At 42.9% G+C, this 23,156-nt stretch overlaps 1 protein-coding gene across 1 annotated transcript in view; it reads right to left on the reverse strand.

The window, feature by feature from the left end:
• The window catches only part of LOC143733601 (alpha-2,8-sialyltransferase 8F-like), a 55,041-nt gene that overhangs the window by 26,196 nt on the left and 5,689 nt on the right, over positions 1–23,156 (reverse strand). Inside the window, exons 2-3 of the mRNA XM_077225144.1 lie at positions 3,797–3,877; positions 3,637–3,723 (exon numbers count right to left, since the gene is read on the reverse strand). Coding sequence (XP_077081259.1) covers positions 3,637–3,723; positions 3,797–3,877 — 168 coding nt within the window. The remainder of the gene's footprint in view (positions 1–3,636; positions 3,724–3,796; positions 3,878–23,156) is intronic.

A 23,156-nucleotide genomic window follows, 5' to 3' on the forward strand; every position in this document is an offset into this window, starting at 1 on the left:
GGAGAAGTATGTGTGTTATCCAAGCATTAATGGCAAGAAAAGACCTTTATACTCGAGAGCGGCACATATGAGGAGTTTCTGGGAGTTTCTCACTCATTTCTGCTTCGAGGGCTTGATTGTGGCATTTCTTTGAAGTTTAGAATACAGTATTCCTGTAATTCTTTTGTGTTTTTGGAATTTAATAAAGAACTCTGTCTCGTATTCGGTCCAAACACACCGCATCATCTACGTCAGGTGACTGTAAATGCGCAAAAACTGTTTCCATTGCAGTTTTGCAAAATATTTAATTTTCAACACATGAATGATGCGAAAACGAAACCATCGAGCGAAATACCGGAGTGAAAATGGCTGACCGAGTTTTGCTGCCTCCTTAACCTGATCCTCCATGAGTGCAACCAAGGTATTGGCGATACAAACTATCGCTTTGCCGGCCTTTGGCCTCCCCAGTTTCTCGCTGATGATCGGTAATATTTGATAAATTAAACTTTTACCAAAACCTGTCGGGAGTAGGGCCACGACATCACCTCCATTCAAAATGTTTACCAAACACTCTTGTTCGGCCTTCAGTTTGGAAATGCCAGGAATATTCTCCAAAACAGAGCGAATTGCGTCCTGTGTCTCCATATCCGTGGTCGTTTTCGATTTCCCCAATCTTAAACTCGGTGCTTAGCGTCTACGTCACGGCTCTCAGTCCGCCCTCTGTTCGTTGATTGGCCGGCTGTTTTCAGGCCGGAGGAAAACTGAGAGACATGTCGATGTCTCAGACCAAGTACAGAAGCGAAATGAATTTGAGCGGAAGTAGGAAGTCTGACGTAGTCAGACTACTGTACTGATAAAACGTTGTCAAAATGATTCCAGTTCACATGGATACACGGAAGCAACAAAAAGTTCTGTACTGGTCAATTTGTAAAGAAAGACTACACGCCTTCACACACATACATATATACACACTGAACAATTATAATCTCAACAGTTTTGTTTTTGCCCCCATTTTTCATGAGCTGAACTCAAAGATCTAAGACTTTCTATGTACACAAAAGGCCTATTTCTCTCAAATATTGTTCATAAATCTGTCTTAATCTGTGTTAGTGAGCACTTCTCCTTTGCCGAGATAATCCATCCACCTCACAGGTGTGGCATATTAAGATGCTGATTAGACAGCTTGATTATTGCACAGGTGTGCCTTAGGCTGGCCACAATAAAAGGCCACTCATAAATATTTACATATATCTTATGTGGAAGTTAAAGGACCAAAAAAACAAGTTTATCAGATTTTAAAAAACGATCTGCCTCAGTTTGCATTCATACATTGTTTTATGCACATTTTTAGAATTCATGCGCATCTTGACCTTTTCATCCAGCATTTTTTTATGCAATATCCCAAAATTTGTATAAAAATAGGTGGATAGGTTTTTTTTTCATATTGGTTATGTTGTGTGAGTTAAACAGTGTTGTGAAAGTTACTTCCAAACTGTAATACATTATAGATTACCTGTAACTGTTATTTAAAAGTTATACTTTACCTTACAGTATTATTGTCTCAGAATTGTATTGCGTTACATTACGCTTGTATTACTTTTGAGTTACTTTCACCAAAATAACTACAGAAGTAAAACTTAACATTCTAAAATGATAAAGTGTACAACAGAGCATTTTACATCCAGTAGAAGGTGATATTATGTATAATAACTGTGGGCTATCCGGGCTACTAACAATATAGCATATAATTGGCAAAGTGAAGTGAAGGCTCAAGACAATGCAAGAAAGGATGACAGACAGAATCACAAACAATCCAAGTCTGTTAAAAGTATGGTAAAGGTAAATTGATTATCTGGCAATATCTGGGAATAGCTTGGAATATTCATATTAGACACAACAGAACTGTATGTAAATACTAATGCCATGACAAGATGCACATTTGTTCTTTTCTTATTGTTGCCATTATTTTATTCTCTTTGAATTCAAGAAGTTCACAACACAAAACTGTCACGCACAAAGTACGCCTGATGAACATAGCTTTCTCGGGAAGTATAAAGTGCAATTGGAGGACCAACCCTCAGCCTCGGTCTGATTAAAATATAGGCTAAACATAGCCTAACTACTTAGAAAGAAAACACAGAACGAATAGAGACCCTTCGGCCAAACTCGAAGTAATGCGCATACGTCCATCTCGCGAATGTACAGTCTTCTTCTGCCATCTTCACCTATTAGCCGCTTTTCCTCTGGCCAGTGCAGCACAGCGGCTGAATCACTCCTGTAAAACCCGCTCTAAACACGCCTTCACTGTCACACAATACACAGCTACACCAGCAAGAGGGAGATGAATGAAATACAATCGCTACACAAATATATCAGGAGCTGTCTATTATTTATTTAAAAACGTGGACACCACATGCGGCTATTGACTGACCTTGAACATTCGTTCGGGTTTCATTCGTTAATGTCTCGCAGTCTTTTTTTTTTTTAACACTTACATTTTGGGCTAAAAGTGTGTTGTAAAGCAAGCATTACTGAACATGTACGAGTAAAATATTACTGAAAATTGATTAGTAATGCCTTACACTACTGCGTTACAGCAAAAAGTAATAGCTACGTTGCTGTAATGCATTACTTTTGTAACGCGTTACTCCTAACACTGGTGTTAAACAGGTGCAGTGCTGTGGAAAAGAATCTTCTACACAGTGTCAAATTCTGTTATAATAAAATAGCAAATGTTTCATGATGATTCCGGTTGTCTATGCACTAGTGTTGCTCAAAAACGTAACTTCTTGGTCGAACATAAAAACGGAGGAATAAAGAAACTAAAGGAATGTGCAACTGAACGTTGGCTACAAGTTGTTCCCAGTGTTGGGAAAGTTCACTTTCTACATGAACTAGTTTATAGTTCAGTTCACAAATTTTAAAATGAACTAGTTCCGTTCAGTTCACACTTTAAAATTTTGAACTAGTTCATTCATAGTTCTTTTTTCCATAATGTTGCTACGAGCTATTATTTTTCAAAATGATTGCCACAGCCCATATAGAACTACAGAGAGCAGTTATTTTATCGGCGGGCAAAGTTTGAACAGAAATGTAAGATTTTTCCCATCCTCACCGACCTTGTCATAAAACTCGTTTAAATGATCATACGACGCTTCCTTGCTGCATTTTGTTTTGATGACGCATGCGGTGGTGCGACACTGTTGCATGGCAGAATGGGTGTTTTTTCCGCAACATATTAAGGCCGTTTTACAGGGTGTTTTAGCTGGGTTTTCGCCTGGAAGGCTCTATAGAAATCTGGCGCCCTATTGAACGAAGTTAAAGTGAGAGCGCGCCGCGCGCCGTTCACAGATACCAGAATGAACGAGTTCACAGTAACGTTCACCAGGCAGTAATACAGTATGTTCAGTTCACGTTCGCCCAAAATATGAACGAGTTCATGAACTATCATTCAATGAACGCGTTCAGGCACAACACTGGTTGTTCCTTTAGAAACTTAAATAGCATATTATCATGCAAAGATCATCAGTAGGCTACGATTCCAAAGAAATACATCAGATTGAGAAACATGTAAACATTGAATGCAATGCAAGTCACTTTTTGTTTTGATGACCTGCCATATGGATAAGCATGAATGTGAAGACGTTAGAGACACACCTGTTTAGCTCCCGCTCAGTTTTGTTAGATTTGTATGGGCAGCTCATGAAATCTGACAGCTCCTGCGTGAACCTCTTGAGTTGAATACTGAGAGGGAAACAAAGGCATTTAATTCAATTGTCAGTTCGTTGATTCCTGGTTGATCTTCATTCTCACACACCTTTTAGCCGGTTTTATAACAGAAAACTTGCGTCTGAGTTTTGCGCAGCGCAGCTTCTGAAGCGCCTCTGTCATCGCATCTCTGAAAGAAAAAGAGCATATGTCATTTTTTTGCTGCTCATTATCTTGCCTGTAAATTATCAACATAATCAAAAGTGCTGATAAACCTTTTGCACACAATCAATTACATTCTTGTTGCGCCTGAAGGTTCTGTCTTATGGGTTCCTCACACTTAAAAATAAAGGTTTCAGCAAATATACTTACTTTCAACAAAGAACCCTATTCTTTTTAATAAACTCTTGGCTGGTTATCAAGGGTTCTTGGCGTTTCATTACCAGTTCTTTTCTACAGAACTATAAGAGAATCAGTGGATTTCATGACACCCCTTTTGTTTCTATTTGTTTCTTTTTAAATAATAATAAATAATCAATTCATTAAATTTTTGAGCATCTTCCGGTAAATTTAATTTCCTACTTAAATAATTGTCACAGCCAGCAGCCATATCACCCTGTAGCCCGAGACTGGTGCCCACTGAAGCTAAGCAGGGTTGAGTCTGGTCAGTGTAGGGGGCGCTCACCCTGTGCTATGTGTGGGTCATAACGCCCCAGTGTAGTGATGGGGACAATACTGTCAAAGAGCACTGTCCTTCGGATGAGATGTTAAACAGAAGTCCTGACTCTCTGTCGTCATAAAAAATCCCAGGATGTTCCTGGGTTGATGATGTCCATCATGGCCTCCTAATCATCCCCATACTGATTGGCTTCAGCACTCTATCTCCTCTCCACCAATAAGCTGGTGTGTGTGTGTGTGTGTGTGTGTGTGTGTGTGTGTGTGTGTGTGTGTGTGTGTGTGTGTGTGTGCAGAGCCGGATTAACGCAAAGGCAAACTAGGCACGTGCCTAGGGCCCGATTGGCGGGATGGGGCCCAGACAGAGGGACAAAAAATAAATAAATAAAAAATGTACAAATGTCCTACAATTTATTTCAATATTTATTAATTAACTAAAAATAGTGACGATGTTTATCTTAACCATAGACTGTTACATTACGTCACATTAACGCCAGCCCATCAGGTGCTGCGTAGCAAAAGCCTAAATAGGCATGCAAAGAAGTAAAGCTCGTAATGCAGGTGTGTGCGTTGTCGTCATCTATTTTGGAGTGATTGCAATGTATTCTAAATATAAACTTGTACTGTAGATCAGCGTCATTTCTGGAAAAATAATTCACCGCTTTATTACGTGTTTACAAGAGCGCGAGCGTCATTACCGTGCCCAGACGCGACACTTTGAATTTGCGCGTACAATGAATAACATCGCGTCGGGAGCTGACTAAAAACGCTACAAAAGTAAAAGTCAAGACGTTTGTATTCAAAGTTAAAAAGCCAACTACAACATTTTTAAATGTTTCAAATAAAGGATCTCATGGGTCTATCTTCTAAATTCTCCTGATGATTAGATCCTGACATCAGCCTACTTACGCCAATAATATCGCCAATAATATCAGTTTAGATTTTTTTTCTAATCAGTAGCGATCGTGTCTTTCTCGTCCACTTGATTTGTGTAGCATATTTAAGGTAGCAATGCAATGCATGATATCATATTACTTATATTAATAATATGACAATATCTGCAGTCAATATTGATTAAATGGGAGGGGAAAATCCTGCCCATACCAGCTATGAAAAAAATGATAAAAGCATATATCACTGAAGTGCATGGGCGGCGCTAGGGAGGGGCTAGCAGGTGCTTCAGCACCCCCAAGAAAGACCACCCCGATAGCACCCCCGAACATAATGTCTGGAATCAATTATATTCAGGCTATTCTATGGAAGCCGCATGGTGAAGAAAAAAGAAAACTTATCTTGTTATTTAGAGATATTAAGTCGTTATTTCAATATAATATCTCCTTATTTCGACATAATAACAGGGGTTTCCCTGCATTGAATTTTTTTGGCGGTTGCCAAAGCAAATTTTTGTCCCGCAAAGCCTTTTTTGATCGGTGAGTGATGTAGAATAGAATGACTGCTGCTCTTGACAGGGCGCAAACGAGCAGAGAGAGAGAGAGGGGGAGAGAGAGAGAGAGAGAGAGAGAGAGAGAGAGAGAGAGAGAGAGAGAGAGAGAGAGAGAGAGAGAGAACACGCACCGGCCGCGCGCGAGCACTCTCAAGTCTTCAAACAACACGAGCGCTGTGTTGCTCTCTCTCCCTCGCGCATATTAATCAAAATCAATTGACACGATAGTAAAAGGTCGACCAGATCACCAGACCGCTGAATCGGTGTATAAAAAAGCGGTAACTTAATTAGATTAGTTAACATGTACTATTAATAAACTGCACTTCTACAGCATTATTAATGTTAATTTCAATATTTCGGAGTCTGTAGGCCCACTATATGTGCCATTAAATAAGCGCATTTAGTTTCATTTTTGTTAAAATATTATAATGTTATTTTTTTTTTTACATCTATGCTGATTATGGAAATAGAACAGCATGAGTAAGATTCGCAAAATAGCGGAAGATATGATGGGTCAGACATGATTTTGACCACTAAATTAAGTTTTGTTTTGTAGAAAGCCTTTCTTTAAAGTGAATTTCGTTTTTTATAAATTGTATCTTAATTTTAATACATTTTTCATCAACCAATTGCCTGGATATAATAAATAAGAAGCAAATATAGCAGACAATATGATCATGATATGGAGGCGCCGGTGCGATTGCATTGCACTGCACGTGAACTGGAGCACATCTCATCATACATTTTGCTCATTTAAATAATTGTGTGTGTGTGTGTAGCCTAATTATATATATATATATATATATATATATATATATATATATATATATATATATATATATATATATATTAGAGGTGGGCATAGATTAATATTTTTAATATTTTTATATATTTTTATTATATATATTTACGCAGCTCCCCCTGTCAATGATCTAGCACCCCCTCAGCAGCTGCCTTAAACATTATCTGGCGCCGCCCCTGCTGAAGTGGTATTCTGGAACTGTCAATAAATTAAATAAAACATCAAAATAACAATAACATCTTCATTAAACAAAAAAGAGATTACCTTAGATGAAGTTTGATTAATATGCACATACAGTAGCCTACTGGTAAAAAGTCTGGACCAATTACTAGTTTTAATGTTTTTGAAAGAAGTTTTTTATTATGCTCTACAAGCCTGCATTTATTTGATCAAAAATACAAAAAAAAAACAGGAATATTCAGCAGGGATGTGTTAAATATATAACAAGTGATAGTGAAGACTTTTTTAAAACAACTTTTTAATGATAAAAAAAAATCCTGAAAAAAAGTATCACAGGTTATAAAATAAATACTAAGCACCATTTCTAACATTTGATAATAAATCAGAATATTATAAAGTTTTCTGAAGGATCACATGACACTAAATTCTGCTTTGCATCACAGAAATATATTTTAAAGTATAGTAAAATAGGAAAACCATTATTTTAAATTTTTATAATATATTATTTTTCTGTATTTTTGATCAAATAAATCCAGGCTTGATGAGTATAAGAGACTTCTTTCAAAAACATTAAAAATAGTAATGTGTCCAAACTTATGTACTGTGTAAGTAAAAACATTTAAAATTAAATGTTGTATAAATTAAAAGGTTAGGAATCATATTTGTTTCAATAGTTTTTTATTGGGGGTGGGGGGCCTCGAAGATGAATATTGCCTAGGGCCTCCAAATGTCTAGAACCGGCCCTGTGTGTGTGTGTGTGTGTGTGTGTGTGTGTGTGTGTGTGTGTGTGTGTGTGTGTGTGTGTGTGTGTGTGTGTGTGTGTGTGTGTGTGTGTGTGTGTATGGGCGCAATATGGCTGCCATTCAATGCGTGCATCATCCAGGTGATGCTGCTCATTGGTGGTGCGCTTCCATATGTAAAGCGCTTTGAGTGCCGAGAAAACCGCTATATAAATCTAAGGAATTATTATTAAAAATCTTGGATACATGGGAGCAAAGACTTCAGTTTGATTTTTTTTAAAGATGACATTTGCCAGATTATTGCTGAAGTGAATTTTTTAAAACATTTTTTTTTAAAGTTACAGAATTTTACATTTATCGTTATGAAAAATGCATTAAAATACCATTTTCAATTTTTATATGAAATGTATATTTTCAAAAACATGTCTTACTCTTAAACAGTGAGAAAACGTCTCAGGTTACATATGTAACCATGGTTCCCTGAGAGGGAACGAGACGCTGCGTCAAGCCCTGCGGGAACGCTCCTGCGTGAACGCCTCATGAAGCACTCGTGAAATCAGTCCAATGGGTGACAAGACGTCGTAGGCGGGTGACGTCATTCACCAGGAAGCTATAAAGCACCCTTGAACCAAACCATGTCAGCTTCTGATAGGTCGAACAAGTTGGTCACAGGCATGCCAGGAGTATGGCAAAGCGACGCAGCGTCTCGTTCCTTTCTCAGGGAACCATGGTTACATACGTAACCTGAGACGTTCTCTTTCAAGGGAACTCGCGCTGCGCCAAGCGCTGCGGGAACTGAATACCCACGTCGCCATAATCCTCAGGTGCCTGTAAATGTGAAATCGTGTGCACATCATACTAGAAACATCCGAGAACCCGGAGTAGAAGCCACATCCAGGTTATAAAATCTTACAAAGGTGTGCGGAGAGGACCACCCTGCCGCATCACATACCTCCTGAATTGAAACCCCTGACAACAGGGCCATAGAAGCAGCCATACTCCTAGTCGAGTGGGCTCGGACCTTTAATGGTGAAGGATGACCGGCCACCACGTATGCAAGTGAGATAGCCTCGACTATCCATTTACTTAGTCTGCTTAGATGCGGGTTTCCCTTTACTCGGGGACCCAAAACATACAAACAGCTGATCGGACTTGCGCCACAGGGCAGCTCTGTGGACATAGGCATCCAAAGCCCTAACTGGGAAAAGTAAACTTAGTTTCTCCTGGTCCTGATCTTGGAATGGAAGCGGAGAGAAGGCCTGCAACATTATTGGACCTGCCACATTAGTGGGGACCTTAGGCACATATCCTTCCTTTGGAAACAGGAATGCTTTCACCATACCTGGCGCAAACTCAAGACATAAGGGAGCAACTGACAAAGCTTGTAGATCCCCGATTCTTTTCAGAGAAGAGATAGATAGCAGGAACAGAGTTTTTAATGTGAGAAACTTCTCTGGCACCTCTTCAATGGGCTCAAAGGGGGCCAGGGCTAGGCCTTCTAACACAATGGACAAATCCCAGGTTGGCACCCTCGAGCGTGCCGCAGGACTTAGAGCCTCAGAGTACCGCGAAGGAAGCGAACTACCCATGGGTGTCTCCCCACTGATGCCCCCTCTAGAGGGACGTGATAGGCAGATATAGCTGCCACGTACACTTTTAAGGTGGAGGGGGACAACCCCGAAGATAATTTTTCTTGAAGAAAATCTAGAACTGAACCAACTGGGCAGTCAACTGGATTCACAGACTGGCTCGTACACCATGCAACGAAAATTCTCCATTTTAGGGCATAAAGCCTCCTCGTAGAAGGAGCTCTGGAGTGCAACATGGTCTCCACTACCTCAGTAGAAAGACCTGAGTTTATGAGCTGAACCCCCTCAGAGGCCAGGCCCACAGTTTCCATAGCTCCGGGCATGGGTGAAACACTCACCCCGCCGCCTGGGAGAGAAGGTCCCTCCTGACCGGAATTTCCCACGGAGGGCCCTCGAGGAGAGACACAATGTCTGACAGCCATACTCGACCCGGCCAGAACGGGGCTATCAATAAGAGCCGAACCCCGTCCCGGCGCACTCTCTCCAGAACTCCCGGTAGCAATGCCAGAGGGGGAAAGGCATACAGACGTAGCCTCGGCCACGTCTGTACCATGGCATCCAACCCCAAGGGGGCTGGGTGTGTTAGGGTATAATACAGGGGACAGTGCGTTGTCTCTCAAGATGCAAACAGATCCACCTGAGCTTGCCCGAATCAGCTCCAAAGGAGCTCCACCACCTCGGGGTGGAGTCTCCATTCCCCCGGCACCACTCCCTGTCTCGACAGAGAGTCTGCCGCGTTGTTCATGTACCCGGGGATATAAAGTGCTCGAACTGATAACAACTTTCCCTGGGAACAAGTCAGAATTCGATGTGCCAACCTCCAAAGTCGGCGAGATCGTAAACCCCCTTGGCGATTTATGTAGGAGACCACCGCTGTGTTGTCCGTACGAACCAACACATGGTGGCCCTGAGGTCTGGGAGAAAGTGTCTGAGTGCCAGAAACACGGCCATCATCTCCAGCTGGTTTATGTGCCAGGAAAGCTGATGGTCGCTCCACAGACCCCGAGCCGAGCGACCATTCATGGTCGCCACCCAACCGGTAAGGGAAGCATCCGTCGTTAGCGTAGAGCTACGACAAGGAGCTCCCAGCACCGGACCTTGGGACAGGAACCAAGGATCTTTCCACATCAGCAGAGCACGTAGGCATCGCCGCGTGACTTTGATCATGCAAAATGGATTTCCCCTCGGGGAGAATCCCTTGGTTTTTAGCCACCACTGCAGGGGTCTCATGTACAGCAGGCCAAAAGGAATCACGTTGGACACTGCTGCCATCAAACCCAAAAGTCTCTGGAACTGTAATACAGTGAGTGACTGGCCTAGCCTTACCCTGCGCACAGCCTCCAGGATCGAATTTGTCCTGGCGGGCGTCAAACGGGCTCTCATGGTGTTTGTGTCCCACATTACACCCAGAAAAGTGGTATTCTGTTGTGGAATCAGCACGCTTTTCTTTACGTTTAGCCTCAGCACCAACGTCTTCATATGAGCTAGCACAGCATCTCGAGACTGAGCTACCTGATGTTCCGACTGCGCCAGGATGAGCCAGTCGTCTATATAGTTTAACACGCGGATGCCCTGAAGTCTCAGGGGAGCCAGAGCTGCATCCACGCATTTTGTGAATGTGCGGGGTGACAGTGCTAGGCCAAACGGAAGAACCCGGTACTTGTACGCTTCGCCCCTGAAAGCGAACCTGAGGAACTTCCTGTGTTGTGGAAGGATGGAGACGTGAAAGTATGAGTCTTTTAGGTCTATTGTGACACGCCAGTCCTCGGATCTGATCTGAAACGCGATCTGTTTTAACGTGAGCATTTTGAATTTTAATTTGACTGCTCGATTTAGTTGGCGCAGATCTAGAATGGGCCGATTCCCCTCGGAGGGGACTGCCATCAAAGAAATCCCGACGCCCCTCGTCAGGACCTCTTTGCCTGGGCCTTCCTAGAGACAATAACAGTCCTCAGATCTGCTCTACCTCGGGAAGACCTCGGCTGAGCGCGCTGTCCCGACCCCCAGTCTCTCTGAGGGGGAGCACGAGCAGACACGCTCACCTTTTGCTGGGCTCTATGAGAGGAGGACATACTCGACTGCTCCCGCCCAGCAGCCCCAGAGACAGACTTTTCGGGGGAGAAATTTTTGAAATGCAGCCGCCTGCTTTTTCGCTTCTTGGAACCTTTCGACGACCGAGTTTACTGAGTCGCCAAAAAGACCAGCAGGGGAGACAGGGGCGTCTAGCAAGAATTTTTTATCTCTTTCTTTATTTCAGATAAATTTAACCAGAGATGTCTCTCCGTAGCCACCAGAGCTGCCATAGAGCGGCCGATAGATTTTGCCGCTTCCCTGGTGGCTCGAAGAGACAGATCAGCTGCCTTCCTAAACTCCGCTATTGTTTCTCTCCCCACCTCTTCACATTCATCATCCATATCTTTTAGCAGGTCAGCCTGATATGCTTGTAGGACCACCATAGTATGTAAACTGGTGGCCGCTTGACCTGCTGCCGAGTACGCCCTACCCACTAAAATCGATGTCGTCCTAACTGGCTTAGTGGGCAGCGGCGGGGCTTTCAGCGACGATGTACACTCAGGGGAGAGATAGCTCGCAAGCGCCTCTTCCACCTGAGGCATTGCCGCATAACCACGTTCTTTTAACCCTACAATATTAGAATATTCCGATGTCGCTGGGTTAAACACTCTAAAAGATGCTGGTCTAGTCCATGATTTCGACACCTCAGTGTGGAGATCAGGAAAGAACGGTAAGCCCCGCTTTGGAGGTTGCGATCTAGTCGGCAAAATCTTTCATCTAACTTGCTAGTTGACTGATATGATTCCTGCTCACCGGCTGGCCAGTCTAGATTTAATCTAGCAACAGCGCGAGTGACAACCTCTAAAAGCTCCTCTTGTGTGTGTGTAGCTGTGTGGGATAGTGCAAGGCTCTCTTCATTCTCTAAACTCAAAACATCCAGTTCCTCGGAACTGGAATGCTGCTGCACTTGCGCTACAGCGCGAGCAGAAGAAACCGCAGCGCGTGCTTCTGACTCGCACACTGAAGCGTCGGATCCAACGGGTAAGGTATGAGATAGGGGATCACCCGTCTCTAACCCCGCCGTCAGATCCATCTGCGAGCCCCAGGAAATGCATCTCAACTGTGCCTCGGCAGCAGCGGGACCCGAGCCCTGAGGCACGCGAGCCGAAGCACCCTCCTCGAAGAGCGCTCGGCGGGACCGGAGAGTTCTCATGGGCAGCCTCTCACAATGCTCGCAGCCAGTCCCCTCGAGGGCTGACTGGGCATGCTCCAGTCCCAAACACCACACACAAAGCTTGTGTGTATCCCCACCCGTGATAAAACGAGGGCAGGGAGTGGCACACTGCTTAAATTGCTTCTTATTTTTCTCCATATTATATATATATAGTAGAGACAAACACACCCCAAATAGACAGAACGATTTCAACATATACCCCTTTTCCACCAAAAAAGAACGGGTTCGGAACTGGTGCTGGTTCAAAGTTAGTTCGGAGTTGGTTCAACTTGCGAACCTTCTCAGAACCGGTTTGTTTTCCCACTGACTAGAGCGCCCAGCGAACGACGTCGTTACGTCACTGTGTACGTCGCCATACAGAAACGCTAGCAAGTACATTATTTTGGGATTATCTCTAACTTGTGTTCCATGAAGGCTTTAAAAACAATTGAAATAAGTAAGTCTTTTAATCTTTTCCTTTGATATGTAATCATTTCTGATTAGTTATGTACCTCTGTCTTGTGTCTTTTTTTCTTTCCGTTTATTTGTTCTATATTTTGACTGTTTTCTTCTTTGCTTACATAATGTTTTCAATAAAAAAATAAAATTTAAAAAAAGCTAGAAACGCTTGCGCCAACTTCAAGCATAATAATTACAATGGTGGACTACATCGTGTTTCTGCAAATGTTTCTCCTGGCTTTGCGGTCATAAAATATGTTTAGGACACATCTAAACCCGCCTCCAGCCCCGCCGTAAGCATGACACGGTGGTAAAAGAACGGTTCTCTGGTTCTAGTCCAGCAAAGAGTTGGTGCCGCTTTGGAACCAGTTTTCCTGGCCGAGAACCGGTTCTTTGGCTGTCGAAACACAAAGAACCGGTTCGCGAGTAGGCACCGGCTCCGAACCGGCTCTCAAAATGCTTTGGTGGAAAAGGGGTAATAGAGTGCTTGTGAAGACAAAGAAGCTGACATGGTTTGGTTCAGGGGTACTTTATAGCTTCCTGGTCAATGATGACACCCGCCTACGACGTCTCGTCATGCCATTGGACTGATTTCACGAGTGCTTCATGACGCGTTCACGCAGGAGCGTTCACGCAGAAGCGTTCCCGCAGCGCTTGACGCAGCGCGAGTTCCCTTGAAAGGGAATCAAAGCCATACATCTTAAAAAATTGAAAAGTTGAAAACTCAAAAAATTTGCTTTCAGTGAGATTGTGTTTGGCTGCAGTAGCAAATGCTTCCAGAAGATATTAGTCTCCCATTCATTTCGATTAATTTCCAATGCGCTCATTTTCAACGCTCTCTCACCACGGAGACCCTAAAGGGAAATAGTGGTGGAAAAAATGTAGGATGGGAGATTTAGGAATTTTCTTTTAATCTTTTGCATTCCCACCTCTATGGTTCCAACGCAAAGTTATTTGCGTTCCCTCGCAAAACCCGTTGTGAGCTCGGACAGACACTTCCTGTTTAATGTCCCGCTGGCAGTGTTTCATTGATCCGTACGTTAATGGAGCGTTTTGTGTAGTGTTTTGAACTAGGACTCAAATATAAAGAAATGCTGTCAGTGCTTTACTCAAGGAGTTCAGTGAAGTTGGCAATATATTCACATAGGCTATTCGAAGTTCCCGGATATCCGTGAGCTAAACTTTAACACAAACGACACATATTTACAATCACAATAACAACGAGCTACAACCCAATTTTCCTCAAAACGAGCGTTATAATACACATGTCTCTAAACAGCCGATTGTGAGACAAGTCCGAATAGGGGCCGTGTGCAAAGTGCAAATCCCAAAACCCTATTGCACATTTTATATTATTAAACATATTCAATAGCTTCACTGTGACACACTGTACGGTCACCAAATTCAGTTCACACTTCACAGCTCTCCGGCTGGTTATACTACAATACTTAGTTTGATTGTATTGATTATTGATGATTATTTATTATGAAACATCAACAACTTCACCCTTTTTAGAAATAATATTCAATAACTTCACACTGTTACAGTGTAATGCCATCAAATTCAGTAAGCAAATATAAGCAAAATCTATGGTTGTAACTATTATGTTAGCTGTGTATGTATGGTAGCCTACCAATATAATTTGTGCAAAGAATAGAATTTGGGTTATATTGCTCTTTGCAGACGGTCCCTTCTGACTGTCTCACAGCCTGCTCATAGAGATCCATTTAGCCTATATTATAAAGCTCGTTTTTAGGGAAATTTGGTTGAAGCTCTACATTACTGTGATTGTAAATAAGTATAATTTGTGTTTTAACAACGTTTAGCTCACGAGTTATTGATCCGAGAACCCAGCCAACATTGATATGTGGGCCCCATGTGGATTATATACAGGCAGCATGGGTTCCTTGTAGGCATGGGCTGAACATAGGCATGGGTTGAACATAGGCAATTGATATGGGTCCCATGTGGGTTTCACAATGTGGGTCACATATAGGCTATGTTGGATGATAATATGGGACCTTCATAGGACCTATGTGGGCAAAATAATTTCATGCTTAAAATTATACATTTAAACATTTTAAATGATAACATTTGGTTGGTAGTCACTTTTATACAAATAATATCATAGATAGGATCTGATCAGTATAACAACTTTTTAAATAAAAATGCATTATTTTCTATTGTGACATTTAGTTTTGTTTGAATTATCATTATTACAACGTTCACCTGAATTTATCAAACAGGTATTTTATTTCCAATTTGCAAAACTGGGAATGAGAGAAATTAAGAAATGTCAGAAATTAAGTGTGTCCCATATGGGACCTACGGGTTCAACATGATCCTGTCACTATCTGACGACACATTACGCATGACAAAGTAGATCTGCTTCGAATGTTTTTAATTACGAATTCTTTTCACATATCATTATATCATATGTCATAATATATGCCGAAAATAATCTGAAATTTAAAATACAACTATAAAGATTTTAAATATTCAAACTACAAGAATTTCCGCCCAGGCGCAAGGATACAGTTTCTTTCAAACGTAGAGCGGTGGTGCAAGCGCAGCGACTTAAGGTTCGGACACTCGGGAGGTCATAGCACACGTTACGAGTCAGTTAACTTGATAATCGTTTTTGGATATTTCGACGAGGTCGTGGATAAAAAATAAGCAGGTAAAATTAATTGTAGCAGTCCTTGGGTCCAAAGAAACAGAGAGAGTCTAGACTGATGCATAAGGTGTCCTTTATTTAGTTTGTCAAACCAGCATGACGCTCAACTTTCACTCCATCTCCTTAGCACCGTGAAAACTGTATTGAAAACATACAACAAATGTTTCACACACACTTGTTTCACAGCTACAAACGTCATTACACAAGTAAAACATTCAAGATGACAAACATTAATTATCAGCAAATATACCATACATGTGTACAAATATTATGAAATATCCATGAATGAGGGCATATCATACTTCGCTGCGCTCACCAAGGAATGCAAACAATATCCTTTCTTCCGTCATGAAACGGGCGTCAAGTTCTTTCAATTCATGTATAAAACACAGGATCTCCAGATAAAATACATATAGACTCACTCAAACACAGCTGCCTGCCATTCACACCGCCATCCACCTTTACATATTCATCTTCCCTTGTGCAAACTACTGTGCCACCAAAGGGACAAATTTCATCGTTACAGGTGCACCACATTTCTGGTCAATCACATACGAATAACATTAAAATACATACAAAGATAAATATACTTGAATAAGGTACAAACAATTACACAAATATTTTTACCACTAACCCAACCCATACTTCATTTAATTAACAACATACATTAAACTCCAAAGTAGTCCTTTACGATCACACCAATCGTGTCATGATAATGGTCGACACCAAATAATTCATACATGATTCTTAACATCTTTATACACCACTCACTATCTCAACATTGGACAATAGTGCAAGTAAGCATAGAATTATGTCAATGTAATGCATGGGTTATGCATGCATGTGTTTGTGCATGTACGCATGTGAACATATACTATGACTATTGACTTTCAAGAAGCAGCACCAACTTTTGAATGGGCCTTTCTATAACAGAGGGTTTAGATGAAAACTGATGCTTTCCTGATTTCTGTTCTCCAACTCGTATTTTGACTCTTCGCACTAAACCATCACTATCCAGAAAGGTTTCCACTAGTCGTCCTAACTGCCACTGGTTTCTTGGGAGGATGTCTTCCTTTACAATGACCACATCATTCACTTTAAGATTGCGCCGGGTCACATGCCACTTCTGTCGTGTGGAAATGTTCTGGAGGTATTCCCTCTTCCATCGACTCCAGAACTGCTCAATCAAGTATTGAACTCGGTGCCATCGCTTTGTACCGTATACATCCTCCCTCTTGAAGTTCCCAGGAGGTGGAAGAGCAACCTTTGACTTCATTAGGATTAGATGATTAGGCGTTAAAGGTTCAAGAGAGTTGGGATTATTTATTCCATCTACTGTCAGTGGGCGGCTGTTAACGATGGCCATGGCCTCGTAAAAGAGTGTCCTGAGGGAGGAATCATCAAGCCGACCGAGACTTTGAGCCAAAGTAGCATTCAACACACTTCGAACAGTGCGTATCTGGCGCTCCCAAACTCCACCAGCATGGCTTGCTGACGGGGCATTAAAGACAATCTCGCACTGATGATCAGCCAGAATGCTCTCCAAAGCCTGGTTGTCACAGTGTTTAAGTGCTTCTCTCAATTCATTCCTAGCTCCTATAAAATTCCTGCCCTGGTCACTGTATAGTTGCTGCACTACTCCTCTTAAGCTGATGAAACACCGTAAGGCATTAATAAAGGAGTCAGTAGATAGATCTTCTAACATTTCAATGTGGACACCTCGAGAATAGAAACAAGTGAATATCAAGCCGTACCTTTTGTACTCCTTCCTACACCTTTTGATGACAAACGTTCCAAAGCAGTCCACTCCACATTATGTGAATGGGGCAGATACTTCAATACGCTCTTTAGGAAGTTCAGCCATACGCTGCTCTTCTACCGGTCGCCTCAGCTTCCTGCACTGAACACACGTGTGTATCAGCTTCGCAACCAACTTTCTGCCACTGATGATCCAGAATCCATTTGCTCTAAGCTCCATTTGAGTTTGACTTGGACCTTGATGGCAATACTCGTGAATGATAGTTCGACAACACAAGCTGGGTGATATGACTGTCCTTGGGTAGAATGCACGGGTGCCTAAATTCTTCAATAAGTGATGAATGCTTCAATCTGCAGAAACTGAAACAGGAAACACCCGCCCTCAAAACGATCCAGTGCTGGTCGGACCAATCAGACTCTATGCTTCAGGACTGTTTTGATCACGCGGACTGGGAGCTGTTCCGGTCGGCCTCTGATGACGACATCGAGGCTTATGCTGACAGCGTAACATGTTTCATCAGGAAGTGCGTAGAAGACGTTGTTCCGATCAAAACAATACGGATTTACCCGAACCAGAAACCATGGATTAATGGCGATGTTCGTGCAGCACTCAACGCGCGGACCTCCGCTTTTAACTCCGGGAGTGCGGAGGAGCAAAAACAAGCAAGTTATGCCCTCCGAAAAACTATCAGAGCAGCAAAACGCCAATTCAGGGACAAGATTGAAGGACAGTTCAACACCACCGACTCTAGAAGCATGTGGAAGGGAATTAATAGCATTACGGACTATAAAGGAAACATAAACTCCACAGTGAACAACACTGCCTCTCTCCCAGATGAGCTGAACACTTTTTATGCTCGATTTGAGGGAACTAACATCCCCCTCGCGGAGAGAGTTCTCGCGGCTGAAGCTACAGAGGTTAGTACACTCTCCGTCTCTGTAGCGGATGTAACCCGATCTTTCCGTCGGGTGAACATCCGTAAAGCCGCGGGTCCAGACGGTATTCCGGGCCGCGTCATCAGAAAGTGCGCGAACCAACTAGCTGGTGTTTTTACGGACATTTTCAATTGGTCCCTCTCCTTGTCTGTAGTCCCCACATGCTTCAAAACGTCCATCATCGTACCTGTACCGAAGCAAACCAACATCACCTGCTTAAATGACTGGCGCCCTGTTGCTCTGACCCCCATCATCAGTAAATGCTTTGAGAGACTAGTCAGAGATTACATCTGCTCTGTTCTACCTTCCTCACTGGACCCACTGCAGTTTGCATACCGCAATAACCGCTCCACTGATGATGCTATTGCATCTACAATACACACTGCTCTCTCCCACCTGGAAAAGAGGAACACATATGTGAGAATGCTGTTTGTAGACTACAGCTCAGCATTCAATACCATAGTGCCCTCCTTGCTTGATGTGAAACTCCGGGCTCTGGGCTTAAACAGCTTGCTGTGCAGCTGGATCCTGGACTTCCTGTCAAACAGACACCAGGTGGTTAGAATAGGCAGCAACATCTCCTCATCACTGACCCTCAACACTGGAGCCCCACAGGGCTGTGTTCTCAGCCCACTCTTGTACTCCTTGTACACATATGACTGCGTGGCAACTCACAGCTCTAATTCCATCATCAAGTTTGCTGATGATACTACGGTCGTAGGTCTGATCACCGACAACGATGAAACGGCCTACAGAGAGGAGGTGCTCACTCTGACGCACTGGTGTCAGAGGAACAACCTCTCCCTCAACATCAGCAAAACCAAGGAGCTAGTGGTCGACTTCAGGAAGAACGACAGAGAACACAGCCCCATCACCATCAATGGAGCACCGGTGGAGAGAGTCAGCAGCTTCAAGTTCCTCGGTGTCCACATCACAGAGGAACTCACATGGTCCGTCCACACTGAGGCCGTCGTGAAGAAGGCTCATCAGCGCCTCTTCTTCCTGAGACGGCTGAGGAAGTTTGGAATGAACCGCCACATCCTCACACAGTTCTACACCAGCACCGTCGAGAGCATCCTGACTGGCTGCATCACTGCCTGGTATGGCAATACTACCAGCCGTAACTGCAAAGCCTTGCGAAGGGTGGTGCGCACTGCCAGCCGTATCATCGGAGGTGAGCTTCCCTCCCTCCAGGATATATATGCCAGGCGGTGTGTGAAGAAAGCTCGGAGGATCATCAGAGACTCTAGCCACCCGAGCCATGGGCTGCTCTCACTGCTACCCTCAGGCCGGCGGTACCGCAGCATCAGGACACACACCAGCCGACTCCATGACAGCTTCTTCCCACAAGCAATTAGATTTCTAAACTCTTGATCCCTCATGATCAATAACCATAAACATTCTAACTGTCAACACAGCACAACATAACCTACTGCATTTACATAATATATATATATATATATATATATATTTGCACCTTACGAGTATCTATTCTATGTATAATTACCTCTTTTGTATTTTTGTATACTGTTGTATATTGTAAATTGTTGTATATTGTATATTGTTGTATATTGTAAACTGTTGTATATTGTACATTGTATATTATTTATTGTTCTGTTAGTGTATATGGTACTGTGAGTAATTGTGCGCACATTAGATGTGTAATCTATGTAAATCTGATGTTTGCTGTAATTGTTTTCGTCACATCGTGTCATACTGCTATGTTGCTCGGAACTGCACCTAAGAATTTCACCCACTGTTGCACTTGTGTATATGGTTGTGTGACAATAAAAGGATTTGATTTGATTTGATTTGAATCTTCCACCAACACAAAGTATGCCCTCTTTAAGAATGGGATCAAGAATGGGATCAAGACTAAAAAGAGGACTAGAACATGGAAGACTTTCCCCTTTTCCAAGGGCCTTTATCTCTCGACTGAATGCTTGCTGTTGAACAAGCTTTATCACTGCTTTGGCAGCAATCTCGCGCTCTTTGACAGTCACAACATCAGTTTGACACTTTAGTCCAGGCACTAGTCTCTTAATTCTTGCCACTACCTTAAGGAGTATTGTCCAAGAGGATAGCCTAGACAGGCGATTAAGCTTGTTCATGCAATCGGTCACTCTTATTGCAAATGCCTGAATGGTTTTAACCTCTGGGTCACAAACCAACAGGTCGAGAGATGAAGTTGGTACCGGATGAACCTCTTCCTTCCACAAAAATTCAGGACCGGATAGCCAGGTTGTTGATAAAATGTCTGATGCAGGAAGTCCCCTAGAGGCGTGATCGGCTGGATTTTCTGTCGTATCAACATAATACCACTGGCTCGGCTTGGTGTACTCTCGTATAAACTGAACACGATTTGCCACAACGATATGAAATCTCCGTGCTTCGTTGTTGATATATGCTAGAGTGACTTGAGAATCTGTCCAGAAGAATTCTTCATCAATCTTCATATTTAGCTCTGATTTCAGCAGAACGCTCAATCTGGCTGCAACCACAGCAGCTGAAAGTTCTAAACGGGGAATGCTTGTGATCTTTGATGGTGCAACCCTGGCCTTTGCCATGACGAGACTGCAGTGAACTTTGTTCCTGACATCCTTGTATCGAAGGTAAGAACATGCACCATAGCCTACACTGCTAGCATCTGCGAAGTGGTGCAATTCTACTCTTACAATCTTGTCAAAGTCTTGTGGATGATAACATCTTGGGATCCAGACTACTTTAAGGCCTTGAAGGCCAGCCTTCCATTCCTCCCACCGTGGGAGCAAGTCCTCAGGAAGCAGATCATCCCATCCAATGCTCCGACGACACAATTATTGCAGGATGCACTTTCCGCTCAGAACAAATGGAGCCACAAAGCCCAGAGGATCATACAAGGAAGCTATGACTGATAGAATGCCACGCCGTGTGTCTGGTCTATCTTTCAAGTTTATATTAAAACTGAAACCATCGCTTTCGATTAGCCACTGAATACCCAATGCATATTCTATTGAGGCTGACTCAGGGTTAAAGTCAAGACGTTTGACCCTTGGCGCTCTTTCGGATGTCTCAACACAATGAAGAACCTCACTTTCATTCAAGTTGAATTTGTGAAGACGTAGGCCTCCTCTTTTACACAACTCTTGTGCTTCAACTATCAGTTCACAGGCCTCCTTAACTGTGTGAACACTCACTAGCCCATCATCAACGTAGAAACTATTTTCAACAAATGCTGCTGCAGAGGGATAATGTGCTTTGTATTGCTGAGCGAGATATTTCAGGCCAAAGTTAGCGCACCCTGGAGAGGAAGCAGCGCCGAACAGATGAACTGCCATCTGGTATTCCTTAGGCTCACGATCAAGGTCTCCATGCTCCCACCATAGAAACCTCAGTTAACTGCGATTATCAGGTGTAACAAAGAACTGATGAAACATCCTTTCGATGTCGCAGATGATGGCTACCTTCTCCTTTCTGAAACGAAAGAGAACTCCTAACAAGTAATTAATCATATCGGGGCCTGTCAGTAAAGTATCATTCAACGAGATGCTACAATTTAGCTGAACAATCAAAGACGACTCTCAATTTGCCAGGCTTCTTCGGGTGATATACACCATGGTGGGGTATGTACCAAACGACATCTCCGACAGATACCTCTGGGGCTGACTCTGCGTCACCTTTATTTATCACATCCTCCATAAATGCCTTGTAATGATCATAAAACTGTTGGTTGGCCTTGAACTTCCTCTTTAAGTGCTGCAAACGAATTATAGCCAGCTTCTTATTGTTAGGTAATGATGGGGGACTTTGGCCTTTAAATGGGAGAGGCATCTCCAAATGACCATCCTCTTTCTGCTGAATGTTTTCACTAAGAATCTGTATGAAGCGCACATCATATTGAGAGACACATTTACCCTCGGAATTCCTCTCATTGAAGTCAGACTCCAGAACCTTCAAGATGTCTGCGGCTGAAGGAACTGGCATCTCTCTCACTGCGACTCTATGTACGAATCTTTGACTTCCCTGCCTATCCAAGTGGGGATTAGCTGCTCCTATAATACTCCATCCCAGCTCAGGATTCTGTGCGAATGGTTCATTCTCACCGCCAGTAATGACCTCAAGGGGAGCTAACGCTGAAGGACAATCACAGCCAATCAACAGTCCCACTGCGCAGTCTTGAAGAGATGGTAAGTTATTTGCAAGATGTTTGAGGTGAGGCCACTGCAACGCTGTGGTTCTGGTTGGTATACAAGACTTATCAACAGGAATAAAGTCACGTGTGTATGCTTGCCGTAACGCTATGTGATTTTCAGAATGAAAGCTTCGAACTAGCAAACCACACACACTTTGACTGGCTATAACTGTGTCTACAGCAGTCATTGTACTGAGCTTCAACTGTAATGGTTGAGAAACTACATCCAGCTCTCTGACAAGATCTTCCAAGACAAAAGATGAATCACTCTGGGTGTCAAGAAGAGCATAGGTAAGGATTTCCTTTTGGGGTTCTTTCATAGATGACAAGAAAACCGGAACAATACTTGAGGTAACAGAAGAATTCTGAATTACTGCATGAGACAAAACTTTGCGGACTTGCTGATTTGCTTGTCCATCTGTGGAATCAGAAATGGAACTTCTCTTTGTTTCGCCAGATCTATTCTCTCTCTCTTCATGCAAACAGGTTGGATGGCGCCAACTACACACTCCACAGACGGGCCGCGTTTTACAATCTTTAGTTATATGTCCCTTACACAAACATCCAAAGCATAGATAATTTTGATTATTGATAATTTTGTATGAACACCCTTTTATCTCCCATAGACTTGGCAGCAAAGACTGGGCACTTAGCAATGCCGTGCAGCTCATCCTTACAGACAGGACATGGCAGCTTTGGCTTGAAGGGAGACAAACTTTCTGACTTAAAAGCATGATATTTTGTTTGGGCACTTGTAATAAGGCCTTTGCCCTCTCAGGGAACTTTTCATCTACTGAGCTGGAGCTCAAAAA

This window comes from Siphateles boraxobius, unplaced genomic scaffold (assembly GCF_051911475.1).
Source record: "Siphateles boraxobius isolate OS27281-9 unplaced genomic scaffold, OSU_SipBor_1 126, whole genome shotgun sequence".
In the NCBI taxonomy this organism is placed as follows: domain Eukaryota; kingdom Metazoa; phylum Chordata; class Actinopteri; order Cypriniformes; family Leuciscidae; genus Siphateles; species Siphateles boraxobius.